The following is a 15,777-nucleotide window of genomic DNA, read 5'->3' as shown; positions in this document are numbered from 1 at the left end:
TCTCTCTCTCTCGCCCTCTCTCTCCCTCTCTCTCTCCCTCTCTCTCTCTCTCTCCCTCTCTCTCTCTCTCTCCCGCCCTCTCTCTCTCTCCCACCCTCTCTCTCTCTCCCACCCTCTCTCTCTCTCTCCCACCCTCTCTCTCTCTTCCACCCTCTCTCTCTCTCTTCCACCCTCTCTCTCTCTCTCCCGCCCTCTCTCTCTCTCCCGCCCTCTCTCTCTCTCTCCCGCCCTCTCTCTCTCTCTCCCGCCCCTCTCTCTCTCTCTCCCGCCCTCTCGCTCTCTCTCCCGCCCTCTCGCTCTCTCTCCTCGCTCTCTCTCCTCGCTCTCGCTCTCGCTCGCTTTCTCTCTCTCTCGCCCTCTCTCTCCCGCTCTCTCTCTCTCTCCCGCTCTCTCTCTCTCTCCCGCCCTCTCTCTCTCTCTCCCGCCCTCTCTCTCTCTCCCGCCCTCTCTCTCTCTCTCTCCCGCCTGCCCTCTCTCTCTCTCGCCCTCTCCCGCTCTCTCTCTCTCTCCCTCTCTCTCGCTCTCTCCCGCCCTCTCTCTCTCTCTTCCCGCCGCTCTCTCTCTCTCTCCCGCCCTCTCTCTCTCTCTCCGCCCTCTCTCTCTCTCTCCCGCCTCTCTCTCTCTCTCTCCCTCTCTCTCTCCCGCCCTCTCTCCTCTCTCTCTCCCGCCCTCTCTCTCTCTCTCCCGCCCTCTCTCTCTCTCTCCCGCCCTCTCTCCTCTCTCACCCTCTCTCTCGCCCTCTCTCTCTCTCTCCCGCCCTCTCCTCCCGCTCTCTTCTTCCCGCCCTCTCTCTCTCTCTCTCTCCCGCCCTCTCTCTCTCTCTCCCGCCTCCCTCTCTCTCTCTCGCCCTCTCTCTCTCTCCTCCTCTCTCCCTCTCTCTCTCTCTCTCCCGCCCTCTCTCTCCCACCCTCTCTCTCTCTCCCACCCTCTCTCTCTCTCCACCCTCTCTCTCTCTCTCCACCCTCTCTCTCTCTCCCACCCTCTCTCTCTCTCTCCCGCCCTCTCTCTCTCTCTCCCGCCTCTCTCTCTCTCCGCCTCTCTCCTCTCTCCGCTCTCTCTCTCTCTCCCGCCCTCTCGCTCTCTCTCCCGCTCTCGCTCTCTCTCGCTCTCGCTCTCGCTCTCTCTCCCGCCTCTCGCTCTCTCTCCTCGCTCTCGCTCTCGCTCTCTCTCGCTCTCTCTCCTCGCTCTCGCTCTCTCTCCTCGCTCTCGCTCTCGCTCTCTCCCTCGCTCTCGCTCTCTCTCCCGCTCTCGCTCTCTCTCCTCGCTCTCGCTCTCGCTCTCTCTCCCCGCTCTCGCTCTCTCTCCCCGCTCTCGCTCTCTCTCCCCGCTCTCGCTCTCTCTCCCCGCTCTCGCTCTCTCTCCCCGCTCTCGCTCTCTCTCCCCGCTCTCGCTCTCTCTCCCCGCTCTCGCTCTCTCTCCCCGCTCTCGCTCTCTCTCCCCGCTCTCGCTCTCTCTCCCCGCTCTCGCTCTCTCTCCCCGCTCTCGCTCTCTCTCCCCGCTCTCGCTCTCTCTCCCCGCTCTCGCTCTCTCTCCCCGCTCTCGCTCTCTCTCCCCGCTCTCGCTCTCTCTCCCCGCTCTCGCTCTCTCTCCCCGCTCTCGCTCTCTCTCCCCGCTCTCGCTCTCTCTCCCGCTCTCGCTCTCTCCCCGCTCTCGCTCTCTCTCCCCGCTCTCGCTCTCTCTCCCCGCTCTCGCTCTCTCTCCCCGCTCTCGCTCTCTCTCCCCGCTCTCGCTCTCTCTCCCCGCTCTCGCTCTCTCTCCCCGCTCTCGCTCTCTCTCCCCGCTCTCGCTCTCTCTCCCCGCTCTCGCTCTCTCTCCCCGCTCTCGCTCTCTCTCCCCGCTCTCGCTCTCTCTCCCCGCTCTCGCTCTCTCTCCCCGCTCTCGCTCTCTCTCCCCGCTCTCGCTCTCTCTCCCCGCTCTCGCTCTCTCTCCCCGCTCTCGCTCTCTCTCCCCGCTCTCGCTCTCTCTCCCCGCTCTCGCTCTCTCTCCCCGCTCTCGCTCTCTCTCCCCGCTCTCGCTCTCTCTCCCCGCTCTCGCTCTCTCTCCCCGCTCTCTCTCCCCGCTCTCGCTCTCTCTCCCCGCTCTCGCTCTCTCTCCCCGCTCTCTCTCCCCGCTCTCTCTCCCCGCTCTCGCTCTCTCTCCCCGCTCTCGCTCTCTCTCTCTCCCGCCCTCGCTCTCTCCCACCCTCTCTCTCTCTCCCGCCCTCTCTCTCTCTCTCCCGCCCTCTCTCTCTCTCTCCCGCCCTCTCTCTCTCTCTCCCGCCCTCTCTCTCTCTCTCCCGCCCTCTCTCTCTCTCTCCCGCCCTCTCGCTCTCTCTCCTCGCTCTCGCTCTCTCTCCTCGCTCTCGCTCTCGCTCTCGCTCTCTCTCCTCGCTCTCGCTCTCGCTCTCTCTCCTCGCTCTCGCTCTCGCTCTCTCTCCTCGCTCTCGCTCTCTCTCCTCGCTCTCGCTCTCTCTCCTCGCTCTCGCTCTCTCTCCTCGCTCTCTCTCCTCGCTCTCGCTCTCTCTCCTCGCTCTCGCTCTCTCTCCTCGCTCTCGCTCTCTCTCCTCGCTCTCCTCGCTCTCGCTCTCCCCGCTCTCGCTCGCTCTCCCCGCTCTCGCTCTCTCTCCCCGCTCTCGCTCTCTCTCCCCGCTCTCGCTCTCTCTCCCCGCTCTCGCTCTCTCTCCCCGCTCTCGCTCTCTCTCCCCGCTCTCGCTCTCTCTCCCCGCTCTCGCTCTCTCTCCCCGCTCTCTCTCCCCGCTCTCTCTCCCCGCTCTCTCTCCCCGCTCTCTCTCCCCGCTCTCTCTCCCCGCTCTCTCTCCCCGCTCTCTCTCCCCGCTCTCTCTCCCCGCTCTCTCTCCCCGCTCTCTCTCCCCGCTCTCTCTCCCCGCTCTCTCTCCCCGCTCTCTCTCCCCGCTCTCTCTCCCCGCTCTCTCTCCCCGCTCTCGCTCTCTCTCCCCGCTCTCGCTCTCTCTCTCTCTCTCCGCCCTCTCTCTCTCTCTCTCTCTCTCTCTCTCTCTCTCTCTCTCTCACTCTCACTCTCACTCTCACTCTCACTCTCACTCTCTCTCCGCCCTCTCTAGATAAACCAGGGTAATATTTATGGTAACTCTGCTCTCCATATGGCCAGTTATAATGGCCAGGATGTGGTGGTCAACGAACTCATAGAGGCTGGAGCCTCCATCAACCAGGTACACATCTGTGTGTTGGTGTGTGTGCGTGTGTTGGCGTGTGTGAGTGTGTTGGTGTGTATATTGTAACTTTATCTCTAACAGGTGAATGAGAGGGGTCTGTCTGCGCTGCACTTCTCAGCCTGTTCCCGCCAGGGGGCGCTGTGCCTGGAACTACTGCTTGGGAACGGAGCTAACGTCAACATCAGGGTACACACACACACACACACACACTGCCCCTAGGCCCACAGGGTAGTAGTGGGACATAGGGTGGGGGGTGTGAGAGAAAAGCTGAAGTTGCTCAGGGTGGGGGGTGTGAGAGAAAAGCTGAAGTTGCTCAGGGTGGTGGGGGGTGAGAGAAGAGCTGAAGATGCTCAGGGTGGTGGGGGGTGAGAGAAGAGCTGAAGATGCTCAGGGTGGGGGGGGTGAGAGAAGAGCTGAAGATGCTCAGGGCGCTAGGGTGTGGGGGGGGGGGGTGAGAGAAGAGCTGAAGTTGCTCAGGGTGGTGGGGGGTGAGAAGAGCTGAAGATGCTCAGGGTGGGGTGGTGAGAGAAGAGCTGAAGATGCTCAGGGTGGGGGGGTGAGAGAAGAGCTGAAGATGCTCAGGGTGGGGGGTGAGAGAAGAGCTGAAGATGCTCAGGGCGGTAGGGTGTGGGGGGGGTGAGAGAAGAGTTGAAGTTGCTCAGGGCGGTAGGGTGTGGGGGGGGTGAGAGAAGAGCTGAAGATGCTCAGGGCGGTAGGGTGTGGGGGGGGTGAGAGAAGAGCTGAAGTTGCTCAGAGCGGTATGGTTTGGGGGGGGGGTGAGAGAAGAGCTGAAGTTGCTCAGGGCAGTAGGGTGGGGTGTGAGAGAAGAGCTGAACCCCCCTGGGTGCAAGCTGCTCCATAAGACCTTTAGAGTTCACACCCAGGCCTGATCTGAATAGGAAGGTTTATAACACGGGGAACATCACCCAGTCCTGATCTGAATAGGAAGGTTTATAACACGGGGAACATCACCCAGGCCTGATCTGAATAGGAAGGTTTATAACACGGGGAACATCACCCAGGCCTGATCTGAATAGGAAGGTTTATAACACGGGGAACATCACCCAGGCCTGATCTGAATAGGAAGGTTTATAACACGGGGAACATCACCCAGGCCTGATCTGAATAGGAAGGTTTATAACACGGGGAACATCACCCAGGCCTGATCTGAATAGGAAGGTTTATAACACGGGGAACATCACCCAGTCCTGATCTGAATAGGAAGGTTTATAACACGGGGAACATCACCCAGGCCTGATCTGAATAGGAAGGTTTATAACACGGGGAACATCACCCAGGCCTGATCTGAATAGGAAGGTTTATAACACGGGGAACATCACCCAGGCCTGATCTGAATAGGAAGGTTTATAACACGGGGAACATCACCCAGGCCTGATCTGAATAGGAAGGTTTATAACACGGGGAACATCACCCAGGCCTGATCTGAATAGGAAGGTTTATAACACGGGGAACATCACCCAGTCCTGATCTGAATAGGAAGGTTTATAACACGGGGAACATCACCCAGGCCTGATCTGAATAGGAAGGTTTATAACACGGGGAACATCACCCAGGCCTGATCTGAATAGGAAGGTTTATAACACGGGGAACATCACCCAGGCCTGATCTGAATAGGAAGGTTTATAACACGGGGAACATCACCCAGGCCTGATCTGAATAGGAAGGTTTATAACACGGGGAACATCACAGCTAATAGTTAACTCTTCTGACAAACAGAATGAAATGTCTTGCTTTCTTTCTCTCTTTCCCCCCTCCAGAGTAAAGATGGGAAGACCCCTCTCCACATGGCAGCGGTCCATGGTAGGTTCTCTCGTTCTCAGGCTGTCATTCAAAACGGTGAGGCCCGCCCCAAAACACCACACACACATACACTGCTATTGGTCTATTAATATTTCAAACACCCTACTATTTGCTCTTTGTCTGTCTGTGTGTGTGTAGGTGCGGAGGTGGACTGTGAGGATAAGAATGGAAACTCTCCTCTTCACATCGCTGCTCGCTACGGACACCAGTTACTGATCAACACTCTGCTCACACACGGAGCCAACACCGCCAAGTAAGACGCACAACACACACACACATATATACAATCAGTGGTATTAGTGGTCAGTTTATTAGATACACCCATCTATTATTGTGTCGGACCTCCCTGTAGCCATGAAAGGATGAACCTGGTCAGCAACAATGTTCAGATACACTGTGGTGTTCAAACATTGCTCAGTTGGTATCAAGAGACCAAACGTGTTCCAGGAAAATATTCCCCACACCATTACACCATTACACCACCACCACCAGCCTGTACCGTTGACACCAGGCAGGATGGGTCCATGGACTCATGCTGCTTAAGCCACATTTTCACTCTGCCTGTCAGCATGATTCATCAGGAAACAAGATTCATCGGAACAGGCAATGTTTTTCTACTCCTCAGTTGTAGGAAGGTTTAAACAGCATGATCATTACACAACTGCACTCTAAAATGTTAAATTTTGTTACACAACACAATGCCACAGATGTCTCAGGTTTAGAAGGAGCGTACAATTGGCATGCTGACTACAGGAATAACCACCAGAACTTTTGCCAGAGAATTGAATGTGAATTTCTCTACCATAAACCGACTTCAACGTCGTTTTAGAGAATTTGGCAGTATATCCAACCGGCCTCACAACCACAGAACAAGTGTAACCACGCCAGCCCAGGAACTCCACATCCGGCTTCTTCACCTGCGAGATTGTCTTGAGACTAGCCACCTGGACAACTGATGAAACAGAGTATTTCTGTCTGTAATACAGCCCTTTTTTGAGGAGAAAAACTGGACTGGCTGGGCCTGGCTCTCCAGTCGGTGGGCAGAGCGCCCAAGTGGGTGAGCCTATGCCCTCCCAGGCCCACGCATGACTGCACCCCTGCCCAGTCATGTGAAATCCATAGATTAGGGCCTAATACATTTATTTCAATTGACTGATTTGCTTCTATGAACAGTAACTCATTACAATTGTTGCATGCTGTGTTTATATTTGTGTTAAGTGTATATACAGTGCATTCAGAATGTGTTCAGACCCTTTGACTTTTTCCACATTTTGTTACGGTACAGCCTTATTCTAAAATGGATTAAAGTTTTTTCCCCTCATCAATCTACACACAATACCCCATAATGACAAAGCAAAAACAGGTTTTTAGACATTTCAGAAAAAAGAAAAAAAATTATATCACATTTACGTAAGTATTCAGAATCTTTACTCAATACTTTTTTGAAGCACCTTAGGCAGAGATTACAGCCTCGAGTCTTCGCGGGTATGACGCTACAAACTTGGCACACCTGTATTTGGGGAGTTTCTCCCATTCTTCTCTGCAGATCCTCTCAAGCTCTGTCAGGTTGGATGGGGAACGTCGCTGCACGGCTATTGTCAGGTCTCACCAGAGATGTTCGATCAAGTTCAAGTCCGGGCGCTGGCTGGGCCAATCAAGGACATTCAGAGACTTGTCCTGAAGTCACTCCTGCGTTGTCTTGGCTGTGTGCATAGGGTCGTTGTCCTGTTGAAAGGTGAACCTTCGCTCTAGTCTGAGGTCCTGAGGGCTCTGGAGCAGGTTTTCATGAAGGATCTCTCTGTACTTTGCTCCGTTCATCTTTCCCTTGATCCTGACTAGTCTCCCAGTCCCTGCTGCTGAAAAACATCCCACACATGATGCTGCCACCACCATGCTTCACTGTAGGGATGGTGCCAGGTTTCCTCTAGACGCTTGGCATTCAGGCCAAAGAGTTAAATCTTGGTTTCATCAGACCAGATAATCTTGTTTCTCGTGGTCTTCGAGTCCTTTCGGTGCCGTTTGGCAAACTCCAAGAGGGCTGTCATGTGCCTTTTTTTACTGAGGAGTGGTTTTAGTCTGGCCACTCTACCATAACGGCCAGATTGGTGGAGTGCTGCAGAGATGGTTGTCCTTCTGGAAGGTTCTCCATCTCCACAGAGTGACTCTGGAGCTCTGTCAGGGTGACCATCAGGTTCTTAGTCACCTCCCTGACCAAGGCCCTTCTCCCCCGATTGCTCAGTCCTGCTCTAGGAAGAGTCTTAGTGGTTCCAAACTTCTTATATTTAAGAATGATGGAGGCCACTGTTCTTGGGGACCTTCAAAGCTGCAGAAATGTTTTGGTACCCTTCCACAGACCTGTGCCTCGACACAATCCTGTCTCAGAGCTCTACGGACAATTCCTTCGACCTTCGGCTTGGATTTTGCTCTGAAATGCACTGTCAACTGTGGGACCTTATATAGACAGGTGTATGCCTTTCCAAATCATCTCCAATCAATTGAATTGACAGCAGGTGGACTCCAATCAAGTTGTAGAACATCTGAAGGATGATCAATGGAAACAGGATGCACCTGAGATCAATTTCGAGTCTCATAGCAAAGGGTCTGAATACTTATGTAAATAAGGTATTTCTGTTTTACATTTTTAATACATTTGCAAACATTTCTAAAAACCTGTTTTTGCTTTGTCATTATGTGTGTAGTTTGAGAAAATGTGTAGTTTGAGAAAAAAAAAAAATGTTAATAACGCTGTAACGTAAAAAGGTAAGGGGTCTGAATACTTTCCGAATGCACTGTATATCGATAGATAGATGGACGGATACACACTACCGTACAAAAGTTTGGGGTCACTTAGAAATGTCCTTGTTTTTGAAAGAAAAGCAAAAAAAAATGTCCATTTAAAATAACATCAAATTGATGAGAGAAATACAGTGTAGACATTGTTAATGCTGTAAATGACTATTGTAGCTGGAAACGGGTGAACTTGCCTCCCACTCCTCTTTCTATTCTGTCCCTTCACAGAACAGCGCAAACTGGCTCTAACCAGAATAGAAAGAGGAGTGGGAGGCAAGTTCAGCCGTTTCCAGCTACAATAGTCATTTACAGCATTAACAATGTCTACACTGTATTTCGGATCAATTTCATGTTATTTTAATATACAAAAAAATGTGCTTTTCTTTCAAAAACAAGGACATTTCTGTGATCCCAAACTTTTGAGGGTGCAGCACTCCATCACTCTCCTTCTTGATCAAATATCCCTTACACCGCCTGGGGGTGTGTTGGGTCATTGTCCTGTTGAAAAATAAATCATAGTTCCACTAAGTGCAAACCAGATGGGATGGCGTAACGCTGCAGAATGCTGTGGTAACCATGCTGATTAAGTGTGCCTTGAATTCTAAATAAATCAGACAGTATCACCAGCAACGCACCATCACACCACCTCCTCCATGCTTCACGATGGGAACCACACATGTGGCGATCATCCTTTCACCTACTCTGCGTCTCACAAAGACACAGCAGTTGGAACCAAAAATCTCAAATTTGGACTCATCAGACCAAAGGACAGATTTCCACCAGTCTAATGTCCATTGCTCGTGTTTCTTGGCCCAAGCAAGTCTCTTCTTATTATTGGTGTCCTTTAGTAGTGGTTTCTTTGCAGCAATTCAACCATGACGGCCTGATTCACGAAGTCTCCTCTGAATGTTGATGTTGAGATGTGTCTGTTACTTGAACTCTTTCAAGCATTTATTTGGGCTACACGTTCTGAGGCTGGTAACTCTAATGAACTTACAGTTAACTCTGGGTCTTCCTTTCCTGAGACGGTCCCCATGATAGCCAGTTAAATCATAGTGCTTGATGGTTTTTGCGACTGCACTTCAAGAACTTTTGAAGTTTATTCAAATGTTCCTAATTAAATGACCTTCATGTCTTAAAGTAATGATGGACTGTCATTTCTCTTTGCTTATTTGAGCTGTTCTTGCCATAATATGGACTTGGTCTTTTACCAAATAGGGATGGCTTCTGTATACCACCCCTACCTTGTCACAACACAACTGATTGGCTCAAATGCATTAAGAAGGAAAGAAATTCTACAAATTAACTTTTAACAAGGCACACATGTTAATTTAAATGCATTCCAGGTGACAAAGTTGTCATCAAGGCAAAGGGTGGCTACTTTGAAGAATCTCAAATATCAAATATATTTTGATTTGTTTAACACTTTTTTTGGTTACTACTTGATTCCATATGTGTTATTTCATAGTTTTGATGTCTTCACTATTATTCTACAATGTAGAAAATAGTAAAAAATTAAGAAAAACCCTTGAATGAGTAGGCATGTCCAAACTTTTGATTGGTACTGTATATATATTGTATGTATACACACAGACAGACTTATCACACATGGAGACAACACCGCTAAGTCTAAACTCAGTCTCCAACTCCGTCTAGTGAGTATCACTGTGACACACCTGGCTAAGCACCGCTGACGTGATGTTTGTTACAGGCGTGGCGTCCATGGCATGTTCCCCCTCCATCTGGCAGCTCTCAGTGGCTTCTCTGACTGCTGCAGGAAACTGCTCTCCTCAGACTTCCACATAGACACCCCTGACCACTTTGGAAGGACATGTCTTCATGCTGCAGCTGCAGGAGGGTGAAACAAGAGCTCTTTAAACCCTCTCTTTTTTAGTCTCTCTCTGTCCTTTGCTCTTGGATTTTTAAGTCCTTTCTGCAGTTAGCTGTTCTATCCAATGTTCTACTGTACAATTAAATTTCTCTCTTTCTCTCTCGGTCTCCCTCTCTCCATCAGGAACCTGGAGTGTTTGAATCTGTTGTTGAATACAGGAGCAGATTTCAACAGAAAGGACAGGTTTGGAAGGTCAGTGGTTCAGCTTTACATTCAGCCTTTGTGTGTTTGTGTGCGTACATGCCTGCATAAAGACACTTTTCCGTTCTATGCAAAGAAGATGAAGTATTGTTCTTCCTCTTCTCTCCAGGGGTGTATTCATTATGTCGATTCTGTTGCAAAACATTTCTTAAACGGAAGCAAATGGACTCCATGCCTGTTGTGACAGTAACACTCTTCTCTCCAGGACTCCTCTTCACTATGCCTGTTGTAACAGTAAATCTCAGTGTGTGTTTGCCCTGGTGGGGTCTGGTGCTGGAGTCAACGAGCTGGATGAGAGGGGCTGTTCTCCTCTACACTACGCTGCTGCTGGCACAGAGGGAAAGTTAGTAGTAGTTGTCTGTCCTGTCTCTGTCTGTCTTGTTTGTCCTGTCTGACCCTCTGTGTGTGTGTCAGGTGTGTAGAGTACCTGTTGAGGAGCGATGCCAACCCAGGGATCAGAGACCGACAGGGCTACAACCCAGTCCACTATGCATCGGCATACGGACACACACTCTGCCTTGAACTGGTTAGTACATCCTGCTCATACATGACCTACCCGGACACCATTACCTACTTCCCAGTACAAGTAGTGACTGGGTTTGACATGGTGTCTTCTTGTTTTTCAGATATCCAGGGAGACTCCTCTAGATGTGGTAAGTAGCTGGACTACATTAGTGGTCTGATGACACGGGAGAGGAGTACCCTCTGCTGCTTGTTCTAATGTTCTAGCTTTTTAGAGAATAATAACGAAGGCATTCTCTCGCTCTCTTGCTCAGCTGATGGAGACATCAGGTACAGACATCCTGAGTGACTCTGATAACCACGCCCTCATCAGCCCCCTTCACCTTGCGGTGAGACACACACACACACACACACTCTGCTGCCAGTTAGTCTGTAGGTTACTAGAAAAACCTAAATGCTTTACGTGGGGCACAATGCAAGGAAGTTTGGGAAGCACTGTGACAAACATATAGATTTGTACTGATTGGTGTGTGTTCCCCAGGCGTACCATGGTCACTGTGAAAAACATATAGATTTGTATTGATTGGTGTGTGTTCCCCAGGCGTACCATGGTCACTGTGATAAACATATAGATTTGTATTGATTGGTGTGTGTTCCCCAGGCGTACCATGGTCACTGTGATAAACATATAGATTTGTATTGATTGGTGTGTGTTCCCCAGGCGTACCATGGTCACTGTGAAAACGTATTGATTGGTGTGTGTTCCCCAGGCGTACCATGGTCACTGTGAAAACGTATTGATTGGTGTGTGTTCCCCAGGCGTACCATGGTCACTGTGGCGTGTTGGAGGTGTTGGCTGCCGGTCTGTTGGAGGTGGACATTCGGACTCCTGAGGGCCGGACCCCGCTCTCCCTAGCCTGTTCCAGGGGCCACCAGGAGTGTGTGTCACTGTTACTGCACCACGGAGCTCACACACACACCAAGGATTATACACTGAAGAGGACATCCTTACATGCTGCAGGTATTATATGTATATGAGAGCCAGCAGGCGCGCAATGACTACACACACATTGCATACCTATCTTTTTCCCTAACCCTGAGTGTGTGTCTCCTCCTGCAGCGATGAACGGCCACTCTGACTGTCTCCGTCTCCTCATCAACAACACAGACACACACAACTCTGTAGATGTACAAGACGCCAACGGACAGTAAGTGCGTGTGAGAGACTAATGTATTGACTGTGTGAGCTAGCTAACTTTTAGATTTGCCTGATTAATCAATGATGGATTGATTGAGTGATTGGTAAATATATTGATTGTGTGTGTGTAGGACCCCTCTGATGCTGGCGGTACTGAGCGGACACACAGAGAGTGTGTATTCTCTACTGAGTAGAGGAGCTGACGTAGAGGCTAAAGACCACTGGGGCAGGACTGCACTACACCGCGGGGTGAGACACACAAACTCCCTAGTCCCTATACAGTTTAACACACACACACAATATATATTCACATACACACACCATACACACAAGCACAAATGCAAAAACACACACACACACACACTATATATTCACATACACCATACACACAAGCACAAACGCAAACACACACACACACCATATACACATACAGTGCATTTGGAAAGTATTCAGACCCCTTAACTTTTTCCGCATTTAGTTACGTTACAGCCTTACTCTAAAATGGATTAAATAGTTTTAACACAAGAACACACACACACTTTTAATGATCTGTTTTGTTTCTCCAGGCGGTGTCGGGTCATGAGGAGTGTGTGGAGGCGTTGTTGCAGCGCCGGGCGAGTTTGTGTGTTTGTGACCGGGCAGGGCGCTCTCCGCTACACCTGGCAGCAGCTTGCGGACACACCGGGGTGCTGGGAGCACTATTACAGGCTGCTAATGCCTTGCACACACACACACTTCTTACCGACAACCACGGATACACACCGCTGCACTGGGCCTGCTACAATGGTAAACACATGTGTACACAGCGTTAGAGAATCATCAGATTAATGTTGGTTAACTGATCTGAATGAATGATAAACTAGAATTATATGTAGACAATACGGTGATTTGATCTTGACTGTTTGTCTGTCTCTCGCGCTCTCTCGCTCCAGGTTATGATGGGTGTGTAGAGTTGTTGTTGGAACAGGAAGTGTTCAAGAAGACACAGGGGAACCACTTCAGCCCTCTGCACTGTGCCGTGTAAGCCTCAACTCTCACAACTAATGCCTAGGCTTAAGCTCAGGGTGCTAACACAGTATTGAGGGTTCAAACCCAGTCAGTCACTCGTGTGCTGAGATTCACAGGTCCTAGTATGTCTATGACCACCTAAATAAATATATGATCACATAAAAAGTGTAATTTGTGTTACATCGGGATGTAAATAAAATATTAAATGAGTGTAAAAGTGTGATTGGAAATGATGCAGCCAATGACATTGATAGAAGCCTCAATCTATCTGCAATATTAAAGCTGATCTTCCCCCTGAAGGAGAAAGAAAGTGTTTCCTCTCTGCTTGTTTCAGTATGAATGACAACGAGGGAGTCGCTGAGATGTTGATCAACTCTCTGGGTTCTGCTATAGTCAACACTACAGACACCAAGGGCAGGTGAGACACATTATTACACGCATATATACACTCACTGGACCGTTTATTAGGTACACCCATCTAGTACTGGCTCTGCCCCACCTTTGCCTCCAGAACAGTCTGACTTCTTCGGGCATGGATTCTACAAGTTGTCGGAAACGTTCCTTGCTCAGTTATTGGTATCAAGGGACCTAACGTGTGCCAGGAAAACATTCCCCACACCACCGCCACCAGCCTGTATTAGGCAGGATGGGTCCATGGACAAATCCTAACTTTGCCATTAGCGAGACGCAACAGGGCCCGGGATTCGTCGGACCAGGCAATGTTTTTCCAGTCCTCAATTGTCCAGTGTTGGTGATTGTGTGCCAACTGAAGTTGCTTCTTTTTGTTTTTAGCTGATAGGAGTGAAACCCGGTGTGGTCGTCTGCTGCAATAGCCCATCCATGACAAGGATCGACAAATTGTTTGTTCCGAGATGCCGTTCAGCACACCACTGTTGTACTGCACTGTTATTTGTCAGTTTGTGGCCCGCCTGTTAGCTTGTACGACTCTTGCCATTCTCCTTCGACCTCTCTCATCAACGAGCTGTTTTCACCCACAGGACTGCAGCTGACTGGATGTTTTTTGTTTGTTGCACCATTCTCGGTAAACGATAGACACTGTCGTGCATGAAAAGCCTAGGAGGGCGGCTGTTTCTGAGGTACTGGATCCGGTGCGCCTAGCACCGACGATCATACCACGCTCAAAGTCGCTTCAGTCACTTGTTTTGCCCAATTCTAACATTCAATCATACAGTAACTGGATGCCTGTCTGCCTGCTTTATATAGCAAGCCAAGGCCATGTGACTCACTGTCTGTAGGAGCGATCCATTTTTGTGATTGGGATGGTGTACCTAGTAAACTGTCCAGTAGTGTTTAATTACACACAAATGATTAAACACACACACATGGCCCTAAGCAAATTTCACATGGCCCTAAGCAAATTTCACATGGCCCTAAGCATATTTCCTGCAATTTTCCAAATTTTGCAATGAATTTTGCCATGACCATGTTAATATGATATCTTAGTGAGAGTAAATAAAATCAATGTGGGCCCCCTGGATGCCAGAGCCCATGGGCACGAGTCCTTCTAAGTTGAGACCCGACTTAGTTTTTTGGGGGGGTGTTGGGAGGTCCGCCCCTACACAGACTCGCAGAACATGAGGTAGTGTGTGTAACAGTGACTGTTGTCACCCTTTGTAGGTCTCCCCTCCATGCGGCAGCATTCTCGGACCACGTGGAGTGTGTGTCCTTGTTGTTGAGTCACGGAGCTCAGGCGAACACCTCCGACACACACACACGGACCACACCGCTGATGATGGCAGCGCACAACGGACAGACCAATGCTGTGGGTCAGTACACACTCTCTACCCTTCTCCTCCCCTCTACCTATCCCTCACGCCTTACCTCTTCTGGTGTCTCTCTCTCTCTCTCATATAGAGGTGTTGGTGAGCAGTGCTAAGGCAGACCTCACACTACAGGATACTAACAAGAACACAGCTCTTCACCTGGCCTGTAGCAAGGTAATACTCACACATGCACCATATATTGTTAATCAAATTACTGTTTGTTAAATGTTTTACCCTCTCTCTATCCCTCTCTCCTCCATCTTTCTCTCACCATCAGGGTCATGAGACCAGTGCGTTGTTGATACTAGAGAAGATATCAGACAGAAACTTTATCAACTGCACCAACACTTCTCTACAGACGTACGTACCCCAAATGATTTTCGGAAATGGAACGCACCACAACCCAACATACAGTGTTATTAGTTAGCATGTTATTAGGCTAGTATGACTTCACTCTGCAGGTGTGTGTCTGTCTCTCTCTCCCTCTTTCTCCTCTCTCTCGCGGCCTCAGGCCCCTCCATGTAGCAGCTAGGAATGGTCTGACCGTAGTAGTTCAGGAGCTGCTGGGGAAAGGAGCCAGTGTTCTAGCGGTGGATGAGAACGGTCAGTATCATAATACTGTCACACACACACCCTCAAACTCTCATACAAGCAAGCATATTCACACACAGGCCTGGTCCTGGCCAGTATGCTGCGCAAGGCGAGACACCAAAAAATTGCAACCCTCCTCTTATCCCTGCAAAGTAGAATAGTAGCCTAGGCTACAGAAGGGTTCATCAACTAGATTCAGCCACGGCCCGATTATTGTTTGAGCGGATGGTCAGGGGGCCGGAACATAATTACAAATCATTTGCAAACTGTAAATTGACCGCAAGAAGCCCAAACAGATAGATTTTATTAGACACACTAATTTCAAACCTTGCGTAACTGGTGGCAGGGAAGTCAGACGCAGAACTAGGTAATAGCCAGAGCAGTTTAATTCCAAAACCAACGGCATCAAGAAAATAACAACTTGGGAACAAAACCCGACGCGCACCAGTCAACATGTGCACAAGCACTTACAAACAAACAAAGACATGGGGGGAACAGAGGGTGAAATACTTAATGAGGGAATGAAAACCAGGTGTGTGGGAAAACCAGACAAAACAAATGGAAATGCTAAATGGATCGGCGATGGCTAGAAGACCGGTGACGTCGACCGCCGAACAAGGAGAGGAACCGACTTTGGCAGAAGTCGTGACACCTTGCTTACATGTGTTAATGATCACATATCTCTCTCTTATGTGTTATACTTTGGAACAGATTTCCAAAATAAAAAAATGCTCAGAACTTGGGGGGCCAAATAAAATCACCCGCGGATCAAATTCGGCCCCCTGGGCCGTCAGTTGGGGAACTCTGGCCTTCAGTGTCGGCCCACAATGCACTTTTATGAATGCCCATCCATGTGGTAGCT

At 49.9% G+C, this 15,777-nt stretch overlaps 1 protein-coding gene across 3 annotated transcripts in view; it reads left to right on the top strand.

Annotated features, from left to right (window-relative positions):
• Window positions 1-15,777, top strand: part of LOC129819910 (serine/threonine-protein phosphatase 6 regulatory ankyrin repeat subunit A-like) — a 60,705-nt gene that overhangs the window by 37,491 nt on the left and 7,437 nt on the right. For 2 of the 3 annotated variants that reach the window (XM_055876603.1, XM_055876601.1), the window contains exons 8-27: window positions 3,059-3,166; window positions 3,251-3,355; window positions 4,948-5,026; window positions 5,129-5,243; window positions 9,492-9,638; window positions 9,795-9,863; window positions 10,078-10,215; window positions 10,287-10,398; window positions 10,499-10,525; window positions 10,649-10,723; window positions 11,154-11,355; window positions 11,455-11,542; window positions 11,664-11,781; window positions 12,099-12,318; window positions 12,465-12,552; window positions 12,875-12,958; window positions 14,179-14,327; window positions 14,416-14,498; window positions 14,602-14,684; window positions 14,836-14,927. In XM_055876603.1, coding sequence (XP_055732578.1) covers window positions 3,059-3,166; window positions 3,251-3,355; window positions 4,948-5,026; window positions 5,129-5,243; window positions 9,492-9,638; window positions 9,795-9,863; window positions 10,078-10,215; window positions 10,287-10,398; window positions 10,499-10,525; window positions 10,649-10,723; window positions 11,154-11,355; window positions 11,455-11,542; window positions 11,664-11,781; window positions 12,099-12,318; window positions 12,465-12,552; window positions 12,875-12,958; window positions 14,179-14,327; window positions 14,416-14,498; window positions 14,602-14,684; window positions 14,836-14,927 — 2,182 coding nt within the window. The remainder of the gene's footprint in view (window positions 1-3,058; window positions 3,167-3,250; window positions 3,356-4,947; window positions 5,027-5,128; window positions 5,244-9,491; window positions 9,639-9,794; window positions 9,864-10,077; window positions 10,216-10,286; window positions 10,399-10,498; window positions 10,526-10,648; window positions 10,724-11,153; window positions 11,356-11,454; window positions 11,543-11,663; window positions 11,782-12,098; window positions 12,319-12,464; window positions 12,553-12,874; window positions 12,959-14,178; window positions 14,328-14,415; window positions 14,499-14,601; window positions 14,685-14,835; window positions 14,928-15,777) is intronic. The other variant, XM_055876602.1, reaches the window with a different exon arrangement.

This window comes from Salvelinus fontinalis, chromosome 22 (assembly GCF_029448725.1).
Source record: "Salvelinus fontinalis isolate EN_2023a chromosome 22, ASM2944872v1, whole genome shotgun sequence".
In the NCBI taxonomy this organism is placed as follows: Eukaryota; Metazoa; Chordata; class Actinopteri; order Salmoniformes; family Salmonidae; genus Salvelinus; species Salvelinus fontinalis.
The sequence above is the reverse complement of the archived record's forward strand: the minus strand, read 5'-3'. Positions and strand labels throughout refer to the sequence as shown.